The following is a 22,636-nucleotide window of genomic DNA, read 5'->3' on the forward strand; positions in this document are numbered from 1 at the left end:
GGCAGTATGCCATGGGGAGGAGAGACTCCACTATAAACGACAGTTTCTGTACATAATATCACTCATGTGTCCAGTGATGGTGTCAGTCAACTTACGGGTTGTGTGCTCTAAGTAATACTCTCCTCATATTATTAGATTCTTAGTGCGTAACGCACCTGCATTCTTTAGTCATGGCACATGAATACAGTGAATGTACAGTGTAATTTAAAATTATTGTCTGAATTCAGTAACCAACATTTGTTCAGGAAACAACTGGAGCATATCATCTCAAGATGGTGCTCTTGTGAATTTATGTTACTGAAGAGGATGTTGTTTCATAGCACATATTCCAAGATTTTTTTCTAGTGACATATGTATTTATTAATTTTAGTTTCCACTGTTATTCTTGCACATGTGTATGTAGATCAACTACTTATCTCTTCCAAGTTTCTGTTAACACAACTTATTTCTAAAAACACATGTTAATATAGACATGCTGACTAGTACATAAAGATAGCAAACCCGCAGACAGATTTGCTGCATTACACTAATTCTTAGTGGAAGGAACAATACAGGATTTATGATACCCAAATTTCAATACAGAGATACCATTTGATTACACTTAATCATACAGTCATACAAATCAACTAGACTTGTAAATGTACTACAGTACTGTCTACAGTAGAAGCAAATACAAGACACTTCAAAAAACTGCAATTTCTCACATGAAACATAAAACATGGAAAGAAAATTTTTATTGATAGTACACATTTACTGGAAACATTTTGATATGTATTTGTTTCAGGAGTGAAACTAAAATGTGAAGAGTCCAGAGATGTCTGCACTTAGTATTCACTGAGATATTGATTTATCCATGATTCAATCTGTGAGACACTGCGATCAGTCCACTTTGTGTGTTCCTTGATGACCTGCATAGTGTTTCTCAAAACTGGCAGCAGAGATGGTGTGTCACGCTGACGAGCCGCATAGAAGTCTGAAACCTGGAAGCATTAGCAATACTCAGAAAACAGCAAGTAAATGGAGTTGCTTTATTTTGAACATTTATGTACAATGCGTTAACTTTAGCTGACCAATCATCTCCATAAATCTGAATCTAAAGAAGTGGAACTTTTCTGCTGGTAGTCATATGTTTTTTGTTCCAGCCATCATTACCTAGCTGACAATCCTGTGTGAAGTAACCATTGCTGTCTGCTGTGTTAAATGTTTTGTGCTTCACTCTCTTTTATATTGTTTTTTTTTTTTTTTGTGATAAATGTATGCAATTGTTGCAGTTAGAATCTTTATTAAGCATGCCAATACTTAAGGACTTCTATGTGAAATGCTTTTAATAGTTTTCACAAAGAAACTCTGTCTTGAAATCTGAAAGAAAGTCCAAAGACATTCTGGTCATATGTTAAGTATACCAGCAGCAAAGCAATCAACATCTTCATTATGAAATAGCAATGGCAACTGTTCTGGTGATAGCGCCATTAAAGCGAACCTACTAATCACATTTTTCTGAGAGTCCTTCGCTGAAGGAGATGCAGTAAATATTCCAGAGCTCGAATCAAGAACAGCTGCCAATATGAGTAATCTAGTATACCCTCAATATAGCAAAGCAACTTAAGTCACTTAATAAAGACACGTCTTCTGGTCCAGATTGGATACCAGTTACTACATTTCACTCAGAGTATGCTGATAAAATATCTCCATTTTTAGCAATCATATACAACCATTACCCATTTGACTTAGGACTAGAAAGCTGCAAGCCACACCAGTACACGCAAAAGGAAATACACAATTGTTTTAAAATTGCAACACCAAGTAGGAATGGTCTCAATGATTTCAAAATTGGAGGATTTGTAGAACAGCAGAGCCATAATAAGTGGTTAAGGTTGCAGAGAGATGGCTTGTATGTAGGCACAACAATACCCTCTTTTTTGTGACCAGATAGGCCTGTGTTACACCACACTCACTCAGTACAAGATTGTCAAGCAAAGTGGAAACATGCAAGCAATTGCTGATATGCCTAGATGATGTCAAAGGACACAATATCAGCATGTGAGTGAGTTCAAATCTGCAGAATGCTTGGTCTCTGGGAAACAGGTTTGTCATACCATGATGATGTGGGTTGTACAGCGCATTCTGCTGTGACAGTGATGCATGCATGAAACCAGAGGATAAAAGAATGTCATACATAGTGACGAGCAGGTACTGGACCACACAATTCAAACACTATGCAGGATGACTGTCATTTTCTGTAACCAACAGAACAACTTCATCCTCAGTGTTGGCTCAACATTGGAGCACTGAGACAAGTGTGCACACTTCTGCATCAATGGTCTGACATCATTTCTGAGGGTTGTCATGCATGGCACTGGGTTGGCTCCCACTGACTACCTGTGTTTCAAACTGGAATGGACACGTGAACGCTATCACTGGTGTGCTGAATGTCAAAATGTAGTGTTTTCTTGCAAAATTCCACTTAAATGTGTCCTGCAGTGACAGCTCCATATGTGTTTGATGTTACCATGGTCAAAGCAACTGAGCAGACTTCTTTGTTGAGTGGCATAGTGGAACAAACACTGTTTTTGGGGAATGAAGAAAAAGCTCTTATGTCATCTGTTGACATTTTATAGCAAACAGTAGACTGTGATACCATCTGTAGCACATGTGTGATATGACTACTACTATAATAGATGCTGTGAAGTAAAGCTGTGTGTGCTGAAACTACTTTGTTTGAATTCCTTTAAAAAGTAGTAAGTACTAACAGTTTGGGGCCAAAACCAGGGGTGTCAACTATGTGCAAGATCTATGGGCAAACTCCACTCCCATGCAAGGCCCCTCAGTCATGTGTCTTTGAAGATTAGTTTAGCAACAGTCCCAGTGAGTGTGAACAGACCAAGAAGGTCATAAAACTGAGCTGCTACTCAAAGAACACTTCTCTTAGTTGCCAGTGTGTCAGTCAAGTCTTCAGTTATCTTCTGCTAGCAGTCAGTGGAGATAGTTATCTTCATAGTTGACTGCCAAGACTCACATTTCAGGCTTTATTCCATGGCCTTGGGTAGATCTTTCAGACTAGTTGCTCATTTGGAAAGGAGAAGGCTTATTTGCAGGAAGAGTGTTGTCAGTTCATAATAAACAGTTGCAGCCTTATCTCTCGCACTAGCTATAAAATTGTCCATGAATGTAGAATTGTCTGAGTGGCAACACACATAAATATTTTCCACTGTGTAGTGTTGCTAACTGCCTTATGGCTGTTGACAAAAGGAATGGCCTCAGTGAAAGTGGAAATTGCAAACATTTGAAGTGCTACGATGTCATGTCATTCATAGTGTTGTAGGCACCATTCTCAGTTTTTTTGACATAATACCACTATAACCTAGAAAGACATCTGTCCTCTTTGTTGAAGATCAGTTGTAAGAAGGCTTGCACCATGTCACATGCTAGTCAGATTGGAAGCTTTCATAATCGTAACAAGGTTTCGAGGATGTCTTGCAGTAAATTAGGTCTCAATCCTAGGGTGCGTGATGATGCACTGAACAATATGCTGTATCTGATTAGCCTACTTCCATTGCTGCATTCCACCACTATACAGTGTAGTTTATAAAACATGTTTCCAACTGTGCAGTCCTTAGGTGCAGCTTCTACATGATCCCTCTTAATTTGGTCTGAGGTGTTTGTATGATAAATAACCTTCAGTCCTCATTCTTTTGCAACTTGTTTTGTAAGGAGCAAAGTCACGCTTCAGTAGTTACGCATTTTGTCTCCAGGTCCCAAATGCAATGCAGCTACTTATCAAAAATCTCATTGAAACTACCCTGAATGATGTTGATGGTTGCCTGGTTAATTGCAGTACCAGCAATTATACTTTAATTGGTAGTTTCAAAGTCACAGTTTTCCAATAATAATCAGTGCTGATTGTGACTTCAATAGGGACATTTTCAGAGTCTCCTTTCGGATCTGTCAACTGTGAACCCTCCCTCAAGGGCATATCTCCTACATTTCATAGTACTGTCGGTTTGTATGGGAATTTATTGTTGCTTTCGAAAGCTGTAGGTGATAACGTGAATGGTGGTGGAGTATCGCATTACATGAAAATGAAACTTCTTCCTTGAGAGGGATGAAGCGTGGGCTGAGTCAGATGCCATTATCTTCTGAATTGTGTTTTCAGTGACAGTGATTAAGAGAGATTAAGTCAGTGAATGGTGAATAAAACTTGACTGACTCCCTGTGCCTAGTACTGCATGTGTCAACGTACTCCTAACTGATTGGTCCAGTGATACTCACAGGAATGGTTTGCAGGTATGTGATGTAGGGAGTCATCTTTCTAGTCTTATTCACTGTCACGAGGTGGCTATTGCAGACGGAAATGTGGTACACACCCTTTCATTTCACACATGATGCTGTTTCCTGTTTAAAATGCTGGTTTTGGTTATGGCCACATCTAAGGCATAGTGAGGAGTTGTTCGGTTTATTTGAGATGTCTATGCAAGTCTGTAAGATAACAGCTTTTTGTCAAATTTGGCCCCAGTGCCCCCTCGCTTTGCAGTACATGCAAAAAGGGTCTGAAAGTTGTTGTTTCTTCTTCCTGTCCTCCTTCATTTTACCTTCACATGAAAAGCAGATATGTGGGGTACATGATCTTGTAGAATGGTACATCCATGTATATTTCATTCTGAAAATTGCCTCTGTGAATGCACATAGCAATTTGTGGGTGAGCACTCTCCTAGTACTTGGATCTGCTTATGGCAATCAATGTAGGTAGTGTCGAGAGTCTGAAGTAGAAACGTTAATGTTCTTGAGCAACTCAACTATACTTTGGATAATCCTGTTCTTATCCTGTATTTGAATTTCAAAATTTGTTTTGTCTACTCATACATGTTAGCCATAACAGCATTTCCACCAATGAAATCATTGGCTTCCCCAATGTTCCAGAGAGGAACATGTGCTTACTGATAACTGACACAATAAAATTTTTGTCTATGGAAGGTGTGAAATGCTGCCATCGAGGTCATGCTTTTGTGTCACTTGAGAAAGGTGGCAGTTTGATGCTCATCCACATAGGTGAATTGGTGAGCTGCAGAGGTTGACAAACACGTATCAGCTGTATTTTTATCCCCCGACTGTATTTTTACGAACAGCCCTTTCCCATTCGCGTTTATCTGTATAGTTCATGCATGCTTCTGTCTTGGCTTCATATTTAGTGTCATCAGGGAATTTCTGTACTGAATCATTTATTGTGTACAGCTCTTCTAGGGTTTCCTGCAGGTGGTCCTGACAATGTCAGATTTCCTCTGCAGGCATAAAAACATCAAACATAGTAATCTGGCTTATAAAATGCTTAGCATTTGAGCATAGAATTGTCTGCTTGTGTCACAGTTTTGGGAGAATCGGGTCTGTGTCAATCTTGGTACATGGTTTTTGCTACTGTCACAAGGGTGCACCTGTTATAACCACCCCCTAAGAAATGGTCACTGTTGCTAAGAGATGGTACCACTGTCCAGTAGTTCACTGTACGTATCCTCTAGGAATACTTCCTATTTACCAAAAGATGCCCTTGTTGTGTAGTAGTGCATGTAGTTTCCCTTGGCATTGCACCATAATACTCCTTCTGCACAATATTTTTCTGCCACTAACATCCCTGCTCTGACACCAAACAGCACTTGTAAAAGACAGCAGTGCAGGAAGAAATGCAGAATGACAGAGACAACAAAATAAAATGCTTCATTCTCTGTCTACTGGATGTAAAAAAAGACCTGTCAACTGGTCCAGTTGGTCATCTTCCTTGAGATAGGCTGGGATGCATGGGGTGCTGGGAAATGAGAAGCGACTCTTAGGCCTTCTATTGAAATTTGTAGCAAACAGTAGACTGTGCTGTCTTGCTACTGTAATGGAGACTGTGAAATAAAGCTGTGATGGTTGTATCCCTTTAAATGGTAGCAAGTGACAACAAGTGTGATAGTTTGGGACACCTTTGGCAATTGCGCTTCCTGTGTACTGAGTGAAATGTTAATATCAACTACTACATCAGGGCAGTTTCAGAGCCTGGGACACTGCCCATCCTGCAGGCAGCTCCACATTTCATATTTCAGCAGGACAGTGCCCAGGGACATGTGAGGAAAGTGCAAATTTTTTTTTTTGATGCAGAGTGGGTACCACTGCTTTCTTGGCCCACATATTCCCCGGACATGTCACCTCTCAAATGTCTGGGGTACGGTAGTATGGCAGTTTGTTTGTTCTGGTCCTCATGCAACAACAGTTGATGCTCTGTGGATGCTCCTACAAACTGTGTGACAGTTTGTTCCCCAGCAGCATAGCTAGACCCTTTTTGTGTTCACACCATGATGTCTAGAGGTTCTGACTGCAGCATGTGGCAACTTCACACTGTACAGAATTCTCATAGTCAAAGCGCATCTGCTGTTCTGTAATTCACTTGTGTATTGTTATGTCACTAATCTGTGGAATAAATTTCGTTGTAGTCACATGTCTCCTACTTGGTGTCGCAAATTTCACAAACAGCAGTGCAGAAGTAGTCAACTGATTTATATATCCATATCATTGACACCTGACGTACAGTAAGACTTTGGAATGTACCCTGCATTAGAAAATTATAAAATACCTTGAAGAAAATTATCTATACAGCCAGCATGGATTCACATAATATCTCTCTTGTAAAACACACCTGACTCTCTATTCACACAAAATAATGAGTGCTGTCAATATGGGATCTCGGGTTGATTCCATATTTATGGATTTCAGTCAAATAGCATGGTTATGGGTATCATCTCAGATGCGTGACTGCATTCATAATTTCCTGTCACAGTTCATACTAATCGATGGGAAGTCATTCATTGAAACAGAAGTGATACTTGGGGTTTCCCAAGGAAGTGTTATAGGCTCTCTACTGTTCTTAATTTGTATAAATGATTTAGTATATTATCTGAGTAGCTGTCTGTGATTGTTTGCAGATGATGCTGTCGTTTACTGTCTAGGTCACACCTCAAATCACACATCAAGTTGCATTATTAGTTACATGTTCCATAGATCATTTGAACAGTTCTTTTGTTGTGGGTGAGTCAGTTTATGGAATGTGTATACATGATAAGTGTTAACATTAATGAATATACTTCATGGCAAGAAAAAATGAAACACCTTAAGGTCTGGCACCTGGGTGTATGAACAGGATTGCATTGTGGACCTGCAGGAAGCTGGACAGATGTAACAACGGATTACTGTACATGTTAGGCACAATGTATTGGTGGTGTGTTGGTGCTTCCTGCAATGGGACATTGTCATACCCATAGCCCAGCTCCTGGGTATCCATGTAATAAAGACAGATTTCAAGATCAAAGCATGATGTGAGCAGCAGTGTCCAACTGAACATCATCCAGGGGTGAAATCTAGATGTATGTTGCACCTGCTGTACCTCCATGGACCATTGGTAACCATCTGCTTGGAGTAGGACTAAGATCACATGTGCTCTGGCCAGGTTGTTATTGATTACACATCATCACCAAGCATGGTTTCTCTGGTATTGTGAAAGAGTTGAATGGAGAGTGGAGTGGCACTTACATGTTGTAAGTGATGAGAGTAGGTTCTGTCTGTATGTGAATGATGGACATGCAGATGTATGGCATAGACCTGGTGAGTGACCTATTCTAGAGTGTATTCACCCACAACACACAGGACCCATTGCAGGCTTCAGGGCGTGGCAAACCATCAGTTACAACTTGCGGTCACATTTGGTGTTTCTGCAGGGTAAAGCAATGAGTTGTCTGCTACTTTGCACAATCTATTATCCCCATGTTACTGCCATTTCTTCAGTAGGAAGGTGATGTGCTTTTTCAGCAAGATGATGCCCATCTAAATACAGGTGTTGTGATGTAACGTGCTCTTCATGGTGTAAAACAGCTGCCTTGGTCAGCAAGGTCACATAATCTCTCGCCAATTAAACATGTGTGGGACATGATAAAGTGGGAACTTACTCATTCTTCAGTGCACACAATAACCAGTGCCAAGTTTGTAACAAAAAGTGCAAATTGCCTGAGACAATTTATTGCAAGATGTCATTCAGCACCTCTATGATCAGTTGCATGTGAGAAGACACACTGCTGTTGATGCCAAATGGGGGTACACAGTCTGTTGATGGGACTGTTTGGACAACCTTTACTTTCTCTTGGTCTGAATTTCTTTTCATATGCTCTCAAAATGATGAACTGGAATAGAAGGTGTTGTCCAGGAGAAATTATTTTGGTTAGATTTAAAACTTGCTTTGCTACCTATCAGACACTTTGTTTTCAGACAGTTGATAAAAAAACTGCTGCATAGTGAACTCCTTTCTGTGCCACTAACAGCTTTAATAATGGGTAGTAAAGGTCACTTTTCTCATATAGTGTTGTAGATAAGGACATCACTGTTATTTTCAAATTGTGATGGATTATTTATAATGAATTTCATTAGTGAATATGTGTATTGTGATGGTGCAGTTAAAATGCATCATTCTGTGAAGAGCTGCCTGTGGGCTGGACCCCACATACGAGGTGCATTCAAGTTCTAAGGCCTCTGATTTTTTTTCTAATTAACTACTCACCCGAAATCGATGAAACTGGCGTTACTTCTTGACGTAATCGCCCTGCAGACGTACACATTTTTCACAATGCTGATGCCATGATTCCATGGCAGCGGCGAAGGCTTCTTTAGGAGTCTGTTTTGACCACTGGAAAATCACTGAGGCAATAGCAGCACGGCTGGTGAATGTGCGGCCACAGAGAGTGTCTTTCATTGTTGGAAAAAGCCAAAAGTCACTAGGAGCCAGGTCAGGTGAGTAGGGAGCATGAGAAATCATTTCAAAGTTGTTATCATGAAGAAACTGTTGCGTAACATTATCTCGATGTGCGGGTGCGTTGTCTTGGTGAAACAGCACACGCACAGCCCTTCCCAGATGTTTTTGTTGCAGAGCAGGAAGGAATTTGTTTTTCAAAACATTTTCGTAGGATGCACCTGTTACCGTAGTGGCCTTTGGAATGCAATGGGTAAGGATTATGCCCTTGCTGTCCCAGAACATGGACACCATCATTTTTTCAGCACTGGTGGTTACCCGAAATTTTTTTGGTGGCGGTGAATCTGTGTGCTTCCATTGAGCTGACTGGCACTTTGTTTCTGGATGGAAAAATGGCATCCACGTCTCATCCATTGTCACAACCGATGAAAAGAAAGTCCCATTCATGCTGTTGTCGTGTGTCAACATTGCTTGGCAACAACCACACGGGCAGCCATGTGGTCATCCGTCAGCATTCGTGGCACCCACCTGGATGACACTTTTCGCATTTTCAGGTCGTCATGCAGGATTGTGTGCACAGAACCCACCGAAATGCCACTCAGGAGGTGATCTGTTCAACAGTCATTCGGCGATCCCCCAAAACAATTCTCTCCACTTTCTCGATCATGTCGTCAGACCGGCTCGTGCGAGCCCGAGGTTGTTTCGGTTTGTTGTCACGCTATGTTCTGCCTTCATTAAACTGTCGCACCCACGAACGCACTTTCGACACATCCATAACTCCATCACCACATGTCTCCTTCAACTGTCGATGAATTTCAATTGGTTTCACACCACGCAAATTCAGAAAACGAATGATTGCACGCTGTTCAAGTAAGGAAAATGTCGCCATTTTAAGTATTTAAAACCATTCTCATTCTCGCTACTGGCGGTAAAATTCCATCTGCCGTTTGGTGCTGCCATCTCTGGGATGTATTGACAATGAACGCGGCCTCATTTTAAAACAATGCACATGTTTCTATCTCTTTCCAGTCCGGAGAAAAAAAATCAGAGGCCTTAGAACTTGAATGCACCTCGTATTATTCTTACTGCTTGCTTTTGTGCAATCAGTATATTCTTTCTGACTGGTGAGTTACCCCAAAATATTATTCCATAAGACCATACTGAGTGGAAATTTCAGTTGTTCCCAGTGTTCGCAGTTATATGAAGAGCAAGAATAGCAGTACTTAATTGTTTGAAAAACTCCAGTTCCAGTTGCCATCAGCATGTACACCTAAAAATTTGTAGCATTCTACCCTGTTTACTGACTCCTGCTCATGTGCTACATCAACTGTTGGTATGACTATTTGTTGCGTAGAATGAAATATTCAGAATTTAGGGAGAGCTGATTTTCTGATGACCACTTCTTTGGAAAATATGATTTACAATTCCTTCTGTTGCTTTCTCTCTAATGAGATTTGTTATAACACTAGTACTGTCTGCAAGAAGTACCAATTCTTCTTGTTGAATGTCACATGGGAGATCATTCTCATACATAAGGAATAGGTGTTGATTCAGAATTGAACACTGTAGGACTCCATATGTGATTTCTCCCCAGTCACCAAAATTTTCTACCCTTCCAACATTATTTGAATTATTCAGCATTACTTTTTTCATTCTTTTTATTAAGTATGATTCAAACCAGTTGCATTTAAAGCCACCGATTCCATAAAACATGAGTTTCTCTAAGAGTTTAACATGATTTACAAAATCAAATACTTTTGAAGGACCATAAAAATCACCAACTGGTGATACTCTACTACTTAAGGCTTGTAATATTTGATGAGCAAATGTGTAAATAGCACTCTCAGTCAAGCAACCCTTATGGAATCCAAAGGTGATATTATAAGTAAACTGTTTATACCTAAATGTGAGACTCCTCTCACTAAGGAAATTGGATGATAATTATTTAATTATTTTTGTCACATTTCTTATGAAGAGGTTTAACAGCTACATCTGACATTTTCTTATCAAGTTTGGACAACTTTTCAGATAAATCATACAAATGAAAAGGCTGTCAATTCAACTAAATCCCTAGGGATTGCAATTACAAACAACATAGATTGGAACTATCATACAGAATATGTTGTGGGTAAGGTGAACCAAAGACTGCATTTTTTTATTGGCAGAACACTTAGAATATGCAACAAATCTACTAGAGAGACAGCCTACACTATGTTTGTCCATCATCTTCTGGGGTATTTCTGTGAGCAGTGTGGTGATCCTTAACAAGTAGAATTGACGAAAAACATCAAAAAAGTTCAAAGAAGGGCATATTGTTTTGTGTTATTGTGAAATAGTGAAGAGAGTATCATTGATATGAGATGCTAGTTTGGGTATCAATCATTAAAACAAAGGCATCTTTCATTGAGGCAAGATATTTTCATGAAATTTCAGTCATAGATTTTCTCCTCCAAATAAGAAACTGTTTTGAGACTTCATCCACATAAAGAGTAATGACCTTCATAATAAAATAAGATTATTTAGAGATCACACTGAACGAGTTAAGAGCTCATTTTCTAATCTGCTACTGGAGTGAGAAGGTTGAGAAATGTTCTAAAAATGGTTGTAGGAACCGTCTGTCAAGCACTGAAGCATTAATTGTTGAGTAACCCACTGCCAAGCACCGAAGTCTTAACTATTGAGTAGTCATGTAGAAATACATGTAAACATAAGACAATTTCAGTTTTGAATACAAACAACATTTAAGCAGTTCTAACCACCTTGCATGATTTCTGCTTTTGCGGAATCATGGGATACTGGTTAAGGGCCCTACACTGAGGTGGACAGAGAGGCCTTTTTCACCTCCTCCCACCCATCCCTCACCCCAATCCCCCACACTGCTCCTCATCCCATGACATGTTTGCACTGTGGCGTTTCTGACCGCAGCTTCTGGGAAGAACCAGTAGCTGTTCCAATTACACAATAAAAAGAATAAAGAAGAAGCAGGGAAACTAGCTACAAGTACTTCACAAGCCTTTGGTACTTTACAAAAGACCCATATATTTTGGCAGTATTGATAAACAGGTTTTCAGGGGACTGACACAAAATTTTCACATGACACATGTTCTTTATTTCATGTATATTATTGTAATAAGCCATGTTGTCCACTATATTACATTTTTACACCTATTTAGCTTTATGTTCAAATGTGTGTGAAATCTTATGGGACTTAACTGCTAAGGCAGCAGTCCCTAAGCTTACACACTACTTAACTTCAATTATCCTAAGGACAAACACACACACCCATGCCCGAGGGAGGACGCGAACCTCTACCAGAACCAGCCTCACAGTCCATGACTGCAGCGCCTTAGACGGCTCGGCTAATCCCGCGCAGCTTAGCTTTATGAATGCTCCTTCTGGCAGTGTATGGTTACACTTGTTTTGCTTTGGTTGACGCTTTGTGTATGCGAGGTTTTTTTTTTTTTTTTTTTGACTCTAGTGACAAACTACTGATTTTGAACACTTGTACTTGTCGAATTATTCATTGTACTAATATAACCTGTTAATGAAATACAGTCATATGAACACTCGCTAACTAGCTGTAGCTTACAATTTAAGCAAGATATGCATTTTTCCATAGGCTTCAGCTGTCATCCTGTGACACCCCTACTGGGTGGTAGACATTCACAAGGGGCACCAATCACTATCATTGCCCTCCCTGCTGTCTTTGCAAGTATGGCCAAGTTATTTTGTACCCACTCTTTGTGGAGTGACTTAGTGTTCGAAGTATATTTTTGAGAGTATGCAAACAGCCACGAGAACTGTGGCCTTGATTTCACTAATGTACATATGCTGAGTAAGGAAACAAACATTTATAGAAAAAAAAATCTGAGAAACAATTGAAATTTCTAAGAGCGCATGTAACTTCAATAGAGAGGATGACTATAGGTTCCTACATCATGGCTCCCCACAATCAAGTAAGTGAATACACAGTTGTGGTGTGCAAGCAATAACAAACAATGCCCTGGAAGCCATCTCTGTGGACAATAATATTTTGGATAAACACTTCCCTCTCTTGCTCTGTTCACTTTGCTTCCAGCTGAATGATAATGGCCCATGAATAGCTGCAGGAAGAATTTTAACCAATAACTTTTCTCCTACATAAGTGTAAATAATCCCTTTGGCAATGGCCCATCAATGGTAGTCACAAGAGGTATAGGAAATAATCACCTTCTTTGGCATTAGTATGGGAATACTTCACTTACTATCCAAAGATAATAACCCACCATAGGCAGCCACAAGAATTTATCCATTACTCTTACTTCTCCAGCATAAGTGTAGGAACTCCCCACTTTATAAGAGAATGAAACACTGGTCTTTGACAGTGTTAAATCAAAAGTGAACACCACAAGAACATGGAGAAGATCTCACTACAAGAGTTGAAATGTTGATGTGGCCTGTCAGTCCAGAAGCTTTTAACTTCGATGACATGTTTGTTTATCTCATTGGGTATTAGCACAAAAGAGCTGAAAAATATGAACTGATAGCATTTGGAGCAAATGCCAACTGTCCCAGGAAAGAATAAGTATGCAGTTTCATTAACCTATATTAAGTGATAAATCTAGGAATATATTGAAGCTCTTTTATAAATCTAGGAATATATTGCAGCTCTTTTAAGTATCACTTCAATAAGGATTGCAAAGACTAGATTAGTCTAATTATAGGACACTCAGAGTCCTTTAAGCAGCAATTCTTCCTATGCTCTTACATACATAGAATGGGAAACCATGATATATTGCGCAGTGGAAGTATCTTCTGCCATGTACTTCACACTGGTTTGCAGAATGTGGGTGAAGATGATGTCACATCAGAAGTTGAGAGATCATGAGAATATGGGGCCAAGAAACATTTTGCAATGGTCAGTTATTGAAAAACTGTGCACTACTACTTAGTTTGATTTGATGGTTAACAAATTTGGCCCCCTTAATTGAAACCAACTCTCACTTGTTGACTGATTTCCAGAACTGAAATAAACTGTGCAATGATGCCTCATTGCACAGTGCTGTCCGCTATGAATTCAAAGAGAAAAGGCTTCACAATATATTGACACACAACACACAAATTCTCCAGCAGTGCTAGTTTTTTTCATACAGAGATATAGATTTTAGGGTGATCAAATCCAATTATTTCCACTGTTTACACTGCCACTGAAGTGTAACCATTCTATTCCATTGATATACTGTGCATTCAATTAAGTTTTGACATTCCTTGGCAGCAGACAAAGGACCAAGAATCTACCAAGCACTAATGGTTGATCCTTCAGTTCTTGCTTTTGGCAGGAAACCACAACTTCTTCATCACTTTCTGAACACTTCCATATGCAGTTTATAATTGCTGATACTCTTATCCTGCTATTTGTAGATGACTTCAGCATCATTACACCACAGTGCAGTACACTCTTTATAACTCAGAAAATATGGGTTCACTGTAATCACTAGATAGTCAACAATACCAGTCTGTGACAGGTCATCATAAATGTGGAACATACCAAGAGAATAATCCGAATAGTCCAGAGTCAAATACATCAATAATGTGTGTAATACCTTTCCAAAATGTCATTCATGTCAAAATCCATTAAACAGTCATGGAGTAATTAAGGTAGAGACTAGCACAGCACAATTTGTAGTGCCTTCTGAGATACAGCAAGTACATTAACTTTTGGAATCTGTGCACAAGCCGCGGGGGGTAGCTGCACAGTCTAGGGTCATGGTCTGCATGGCTCCACCCGACAGAGGTTCAAGCCCCCTCGAGCATGGGTGTGAGTGTTGTCCTTAGTGTAAGTTAGTTTAAGTTAGATTAAGTAGTGCATAAGCTCAGAGACTGATGAGTTCTGCAGTTTGGTCCCATAAGACCTTACTACAAATTTCCAATTTCTGTGCGCAATCAAAGTAGAATTAGAGTACTGTATAACAAAAACAGTGTCAACCCTGTAAACAAAATTCATTTATTGTTTGTATGAGCCCCGGGTCACAAAATGCTCAGAATGGCAGTACTCTTTACCTGCAACTGAATGCGTTTACAAAGGTGCATGATCAATCTGATCATTTTGATTTTCTCTGCACCGTGTGTTTATGTTGAAACATGTTTATAAGATAAGGGATAGCAGGAAAACCCACTCATTGAAACTTCTTACTGAAGAGGAAACATGTCTGTCTACCTACACTGATTTAATACCATTCACAGAATTGCTACATTATAGTGGAGGATATTGTTGCTCTTAGTATCCCAGTAGTACCATCTAATGACAGAAGATTTAATTACAGCAAATGCAACTTATCTTAAGAAAACAGTCAACTTGATATATATGATTTTTCGATTGCCCTGTGTTGCAAAAGTGCTTGCAATAATAATTACACTGAAGCGTAGATGGCTCTCATTTCTTAGGCTAGCAACGAGCATTTATGGTAGAGAAAAAGGGAAGTAAGAGTTTAAAGCATTAATACACAGCCTTGAATTGGACCATGGTGGCAGAGAGAATAGATTGTGTTCCTTTTGAAGAGCCCAGCAAAGCAATCACCAAAGGATGTCATCAACCATGTTAAAAGTAAGAATAAAAAAAATTAAAGAATTAATAAAAGCTGAGAACAAAGTTGAGACTGGCCCAAAGGAAAATTGGAACTAAGACATGTTTCAAACTGCTGTGTGAATCTCCGTTAACCATGAGTAGAAAAACATGTGGCAAATAGAACTGCCCTTCTCTTTATACGTAAAATATTCCCAGTTAGTCCTGTTTGTGAATCTCTCAAATTTGAGCTATATTCTAGGATGGGGTGCATGAGTGTTTTGAAATCAAATCTGCATTTATTTCATTTTCCTAGTATCCTAAGTGAATGAAAGTCAGCAGCCTGATTTACCTGTGACTGAGCTTATAAGATTGTTTCCTTTCATATCACTACAGATTGTTACACCCAAGCATTAATGTGAGTTGACTGATATCATTGATACTGCAGTAATAGGATACTACATTTTTTATCTTTTTTGAAGTGCACAATTTTATGTTTTTGAACATTTAAACTAAGTTGTCAGTCTTCACATCTCTTTAAAACAGCAATTTTGTCTTTAGACAAATGAAATGATTTGGTTCAGTTTGAAATCTTATCAAGATTTATAGAACATTTGTTCATATTCATTGCACATTCCCATGGGTAACATAATTCATTCAGTGTAAAAGGGAATTTACTTCAGAAGTAATGCTTATCGAACCACCACTTGCAATATTTTCCCATGACCTATTAGAAATGTAAACAGTAGTGAAGTCACACTTGTGGAATGCAGTTCTTGTTGTGAAGTATTTCATAGTGTTCGTCCTAAAGTCTTTGATACATTTTGCTGTTGACAAATGCTTGCGTGTCATTGTGTTTTGTTGTTGTGAATGGTGCACTTTCTTTGCAACTAAAGTTTTATTTAGGTGTTATTCTCTTGTTTTATTGCTGCAGTATTATTCAGCCATAGCAGGCAAAAGTAAAATTCTTTGTTAGAGTATCTGTTCTTACCAGTCAACATTTCAAAAATGTAACTGAAAACTGAAGCAGTGAAAAATTCCCAGGATTTTCGTTGGATGAAAAAATTCTCATATTAATCCCAGAGCATATACACCTTGAGTAAGCTTCTAAGTAAGTTTATGTACTGTGGCTGTATTGTAACTTTATTTACATCATGTAAACTATTTACATAAATTATCACAAACTTCACACAGTATGTTATATTTTGTTCGGTATTGTATGTATTTTTGCCATTACATTGTGCACTGTATTCACATGGTTGCAAGGAGTGGAGGAATGCATCCAGAAGAAAGGAGAAGACTGGACCAAGGTTAAGATGGAGAGATGGTTGCAAGACAAGGCAATGGAGAGGCTTATGTTCCAAACAGAGAGCCAGCCAGAGGCTGGAAACTGTCCAAGATGATTTTATATTGTGCACTGTATTAACTATTTATGGTTATTTTCCTTATGTTTGCATATACAGTCTCATACATGAGTAAAATGTATGTAACTATGATACAAAAGAATTTTAAAAAAATGAAAATTAAACAATATTTTAAAAAATATAAAACAAAGTAATAAAAATAAATAAATAAAACAGAAAACCTCCCGTGAGCATATGACCTTGACATGGTGGAGAGGCTTGCATGCTCTAAAGACACCATACAACACACTGGACAGATTCAACCATACTAGGCAGGTAACTGTAGAGAAGCTGACTAATGATGTCAAACTCAAGCAACATAGTTTGAAAGACAATAAGAAAAACTTATACTGGTTCAGTCATTGCCTGCATCAACAAAAATCTCCTCTCATAGCCCAAAAAAGTCATGCAACATTGCTCATGAGGAACAAATGTCCATTTTGTGTGATTTTTGGATATTGAAAATAAACAATTTAGGCAGAATTGCTAACAATATTGCTGTTGAAATGAAAGACTTGCAGAGGAGATTTATGCAAGACTTCTGATGACTTTATGACAAACTCAAACATTAGTTATGAGAGAATGGTGTGTCTTTCAACTGACAGGACTCCAGTGAAGATCAGGAAAAACAAGATAAAAATCCTGGGCTACTGTCTTATCAATGCATAATTCACCAGGCAGTCCTTTGTGGAAAACTTATTGTGACTCTGAAAGAAGTAATGGACAGATTGCTCAAGTTGATTAATTTTATGAGGTCTTGTTCTGCTCTTCAGCTCGGACACTTCATAGAGTTTGTTTCTGACTGTTATTTGGTGCTTTCTGACTTACTACAGTACAACAATGTTCTTTGGCTAAGTAAATGTTATGTGAGTGAACATTTTCAGTAAATAAAACGTAACATCCTTCTTAGAAAACTTGGATCCACAAGAAGCAAGAAACCATTTGGAGTTATTAACAAATGAACACAGTATACTAGCTGTACCTTTCTCAAAAGACACTCTGAAACATTTAAATGTATCCAATACCAAGCCACAAGGAAATGGGGTATTCATGTGTGGGCTGAATCAAAGCGTGTCTTCCTTCCATTGCAAACTGGATAATTTTCAAAAAGATGCTGCAAGTCAAGAATGTTTTCCTTTTCCAACAATTTTTGAATATAAAAATAATTCTCGAACAGACATTTCAATATTTTCAAATTGTATGTCAGATCTTAAGAAGGAATTTGCAGCAAGATTTGAAGACTTTTCACAGACAGAGAAGCTGTCGCAATTCTTAAAATTGCCTTTTGTAGTTTATCCAGTGGCAGAATGGACAGATGTGGCTGTGAAGTTGCTCTGCCTTTCACAGCCTTTATTCAAAATGGAGATAATAGACTTGCAGGAATACATTTCCTTGCAAATCTATAAAACTGCATCCACTGAAGAATTTTGAAGTAAACATGTCCCAGAAAAATACAAAAATTGTCTGTATACCTGGCTACTATGTTTGATTCCACATATATTTGTGAAATTACATATTCAGAAATGAATTTTTTGAAGATCCCTGATCTAGAAGATTCGCCAGCCATAGTAAACAATATACTTGTATAATTTATCATACAGATGAAGTGCATACTTGTAATAGCTAAAAGGTTTTTCTGGGGTGATGAAATTTTTGGTGGTGAATTTGTTCCTGGAGAACGCTAAAACATTTTTTTTAATTTCTGGGTGGGATAGGGGGTGTTGCTTTTTTCTGCAAGAGGACCATTTATCCCACAAAGCCTGTCCCTGTTACATGTATGGTGAAGGGTATAAGAACAAGTAGATACAAATTTATGTGCTGTTTGAGTGGGATGCATCTACAGCAGGAAGTATCTAAGAGTGGAGATATATCTATAGTGGATACAGTTTTATATCTATAACCTAATTTATTACAGACAGTTCTTGTGTTTTTGTCAGGGTCTACAAGAGAGTTATGTAATGTGAGTCAATAGTCATTTTTTCATTTATTTTGAAAGGTAGTGACCGCTTGTTGGCATTAGTCAGCCAGTCAGGCAGCTGCAACCAGCCAAGATAGAAGCTGCAACAGGGAAGTAACCAATTTTGTGACTTTTATGAGTTTCTATCCAGGAGCAAGTTGTACAATTTCATCTGTGTGCTTTCATAGTTTAGTTTCTTGAGTTTCTGCATGTTAATTTAATATCTAATAGACACATTTATTGCATTTTTGTTTGCTTCAGAAATTAATCCGAGTTTGTGACATATTACAAGTTCCTAATAGGGGCGAATTATTTAGTCTCAACTGAGTGATTCAGTAGTTTGGTTTCTGAATCTCTGTGTGTTAATCTAATTTATTAGATGCAGTTTCTACATTTTTGTCAGGGTCTGCAGCAGAATTCCACAGCACATGCCGATAGTCATCCATTTGTCTGGGTGGTTCAGTTTTCCACGGTCTTTAGTATGGGTAGGGTTGAGTGTGGATGCAAGCAGAGTTGGTGACACTTCGCTCTCAGCTCCAGGCTGTGATGACTTCAGTTACACAGCTTGAAGCTGCAGTGGATGGGCACCACTGTTGTGGGATGGCCATGGGTATCCAACAGACATCCAGCATGTCAGAGCCCTCTGATCAGTCCTCGCTGGTGGCCAGCTCAGTTACTACCTGCACTGAGGTTGAGTGGGAGGTCACCTAGGTGCATGGCTGGCAGCAAAAGACTTCCTAGGGGATCACACATAAGGCATTCCCAGTTTGTCTAACAAACAGGTTCCAGATACTGTCTGTGGCTGACACTGTCACTCAGCCAGATGCAGTTGCCTGTCCTGTTTCAGAGGAAACCTTTCAGCCTGCAACATCCAGGCAATCATGGAGGATGGGATTGTTGGTAGTTTGAATCGTCAGTGTCAGGTGTACTTTGGGGCTGCTTAGGGACATGGCTGCCAGGAAGGGGAAGAAAGTTAATGTGCACACTCCATGTGCATACCATGTGAAGTCTTTCCAGACACATAACGGGTCCTTCCAGATGACATGGAGAGAACAGGGCTCAGCCAACTGTGGGTGATGGCTCATGTCAGTACCAATGATGTGTGTTGAATCTCAAGACATTCTCTCTGGTTTCGAGCAGCTCACAGAAGTGGTAAATGCTACCAGTCTTGCTTGTGAGATGAAAGTAGAGCTCACCCTTTGCAGCATAGTCAACAGGACCGATTGCAGACCTCTGGTACAGAGCCAATTGGAGGGTCCAAATCAGAGGCTCAGATGGTTCTGTGACCGTGTAGGTCACAGCTTCCTTGACTTGAGCCATAAGGTTCTGTTCTGCTGGATGGGTCAGGAGACCACTACATGCAGGAGTAGCTACACAGGTAGCAGGGGCTGTGTTGTGTGGACTGGGTGGTTTTTTAGGTTAGGTGTTCTCAGGAAAAAACAAAAACAGCTTCAGTCACAGAAGGCACAGGCTGAACACTGGAAGAACGTAAACAAAGAACAGAAATACAGTAACCTTTGGTATAACAGTTGTAAACTGTTGTAGCTGTACTGGGAAAGTACCAGAGGTCCAAGTACTAATAGAAAGTGCTGATTCCCAAATCGTTATAGGCACTGTAAACTGGCCAAAACTGGAGATAAGTTCAGCTGAAATTTTTTCATAGAACCTAAAAGTATTCTGAAAGGATAGGCATGTTTGTTGCTGTTAGAAAAAGTTTAGCTTGTCATGAAATTGAAGTAGATAGTTCCTGTGAGTTAGTATGTCAGAGATAATTCTTGGGAACCAGAATAAAATAATAATTGGATCCTTCTACTGACCTCCCAATTCAGATGACACAATTGCTGAAGGGTTCAAAGAAAACTTGAGTTTGATTTCAAACACTTACGTGACTCATACAATTATAGTTGGTGGTGACATTAATTTACCCTCATTATGTTGGGAATGTTTAATTCCAGAGGTACACATAAAATAGCATCCAAAATAGTGCTAAGTGCGCTCTCTAAAAGTTGTTTTGAGCAGTTAGTTCATAAGCCCACACGAATAGTAAATGAGCTAATTATGAGCCTCAAAACGGATACAGGGATTAGAGAACATAGGCTTGTCAAAAGGAGACTGAATATTGTAACCCCACATCCTCCAAAAATAAATGGAAAATATACCTATTCAAAAAAGCAGGTAAAAATTCACTTGACGTCTTCCTGAGAGACAATCTCCATGCCTAGCAAATCAACAATGTAAGTGTAGACCAGATATGGCCTAAATTCAAAGAAATAGTATCAGCAGCAATTGAGAGATTTATACCAAATAAATTAACAAAAGACAGAGCTGATCCTCTTTGGTACACAAAACGGGTCAGAACACTGTTGCAGAAACAACAAAAAAACATGCCAAATTTAAACAGATGAAAAATCTCCAAGATTGAACATCTTTTACAGAAGCTCAAAATTTAGCATGGACTACAATGTGAAATGGTTATAATAATCTCCACACTGAAACTTTGTCTCAAAACCTGGCAGAAAATCCAAAGAGATTCTGGTTGTGTGTGAAGTATGCTAGCGGAAAGACACAATCAGTGTCTTCTCTGTGTGATAGAAATGGAAATATTATGACAGTACTGCTAAAGCAGAGTTACTGAACATACCTTTCGAAAATTCCTTCATACAAGAAGATGAAGTAAATATTCCAGAATCTCAACCAAGAACAGCTGCCAACATGAGTAACATAGAAGTAGATATCCTCACAGTAGTGAAGCAACTTAAATCACTTCTGGTCCAGACCATGTACCAGTTAGGTTCCTTTCAGAGTATTCTGATACAGTAGCTCCATACTTAACAATCATATACAACCATTTGCTCAATGAAAGATCCGTACCCAAAGGCTGGATTGTTACACAGGTCACACCAATATTCAAGAAAGGTAGTAGGAGTAATCCACTAAATTACTGGCCCATATCATTAACATCAATATGCAGCAGGATTTTGGAACATATATTGTGTTTGAACATTATGAATTACCACAAAAAAGGAAGAAAAAAGAAAAGCAGCCTATTGACACACAGTCAACGCGGATTTAGAAAACATAGCTCTTGTGAAATACAGCTACCTCTTCACTCATACAAAGTGTTGAGTGCTATTGACAAGGGATATCAAATTGATTCTGTATTTCTAGATTTCCAGAAGGCTTTTAACACTGTACTACACAAGCAGCTTGTAGTGAAATTGCTTGATTATGGAATATCATCTGTTATGGACTGGATTCATGATTTCCTGTCACAGAAGTCGCAGCTCATAGTAATTGATGGGAAGTCATCAAGTAAAACAGAAGTGATTTCTGGCGTTCCCCAAGGTAGTGTTATAGGCCCTTTGCTGTTCCTCATCTATATAAATGATATAGGAGACAATTTGAGCTGCCTTCGTAGGTTGTTTGCAGATGATGCTGTCATTTATTGACCAGTAAAGTCGTCAGAAAATCAAAACAAGTTGCAAAATGATTTAGAAAAGATATCTAAATGGTTGGAAAATTGGTAATTGACCCTAAATAACAAAAAGTGTGAGATCATCGACATGAGTGCTAAAAGGAATCTATTAAACTTTGGTTACACAATAAATCAGTCAAATCTAAAGGCCATAAATTCAACTAAATACCTAGTAATTACAATTACAAATAACTTAAATTGGAAAGAACACACAGAAAATGCTGTGGAGACCGCTAACCAAAGACTGAGTTTTATTGCCAGGACTCTTTAGAAAATATAACAGATCGACTAAAGAGACTACGCTTGTCCACCCTGTTTTAGAATACTGCTGCATGGTGTGGGACCAGATAGGATTGATGGAGTACATCCAGAAAGTTCACAAAGGGCAGCATGTTTTGTATCATCATGAAATAGGGGAGAGAGTGTCACTGAAATGATACAGGATTTGGGGTGAACATCATTAAAACATAGGCGTTTTTTGCTGTGGCAGAATCTTCTC

General features: G+C 38.9%; 1 protein-coding gene across 1 annotated transcript in view; it reads right to left on the reverse strand.

Moving 5' to 3' along the window:
• Positions 1-352: 352 nt before the first annotated feature.
• Positions 353-22,636, reverse strand: part of LOC126251949 (aminopeptidase N-like) — a 278,934-nt gene continuing 256,650 nt past the window's right edge. The window contains exon 19 of the mRNA XM_049952717.1: positions 353-980. Within this exon, the coding sequence (XP_049808674.1) occupies positions 825-980 (156 nt within the window). The 3' untranslated portion in view covers positions 353-824. The remainder of the gene's footprint in view (positions 981-22,636) is intronic.

This window comes from Schistocerca nitens, chromosome 1, assembly GCF_023898315.1.
Source record: "Schistocerca nitens isolate TAMUIC-IGC-003100 chromosome 1, iqSchNite1.1, whole genome shotgun sequence".
In the NCBI taxonomy this organism is placed as follows: Eukaryota; Metazoa; Arthropoda; class Insecta; order Orthoptera; family Acrididae; genus Schistocerca; species Schistocerca nitens.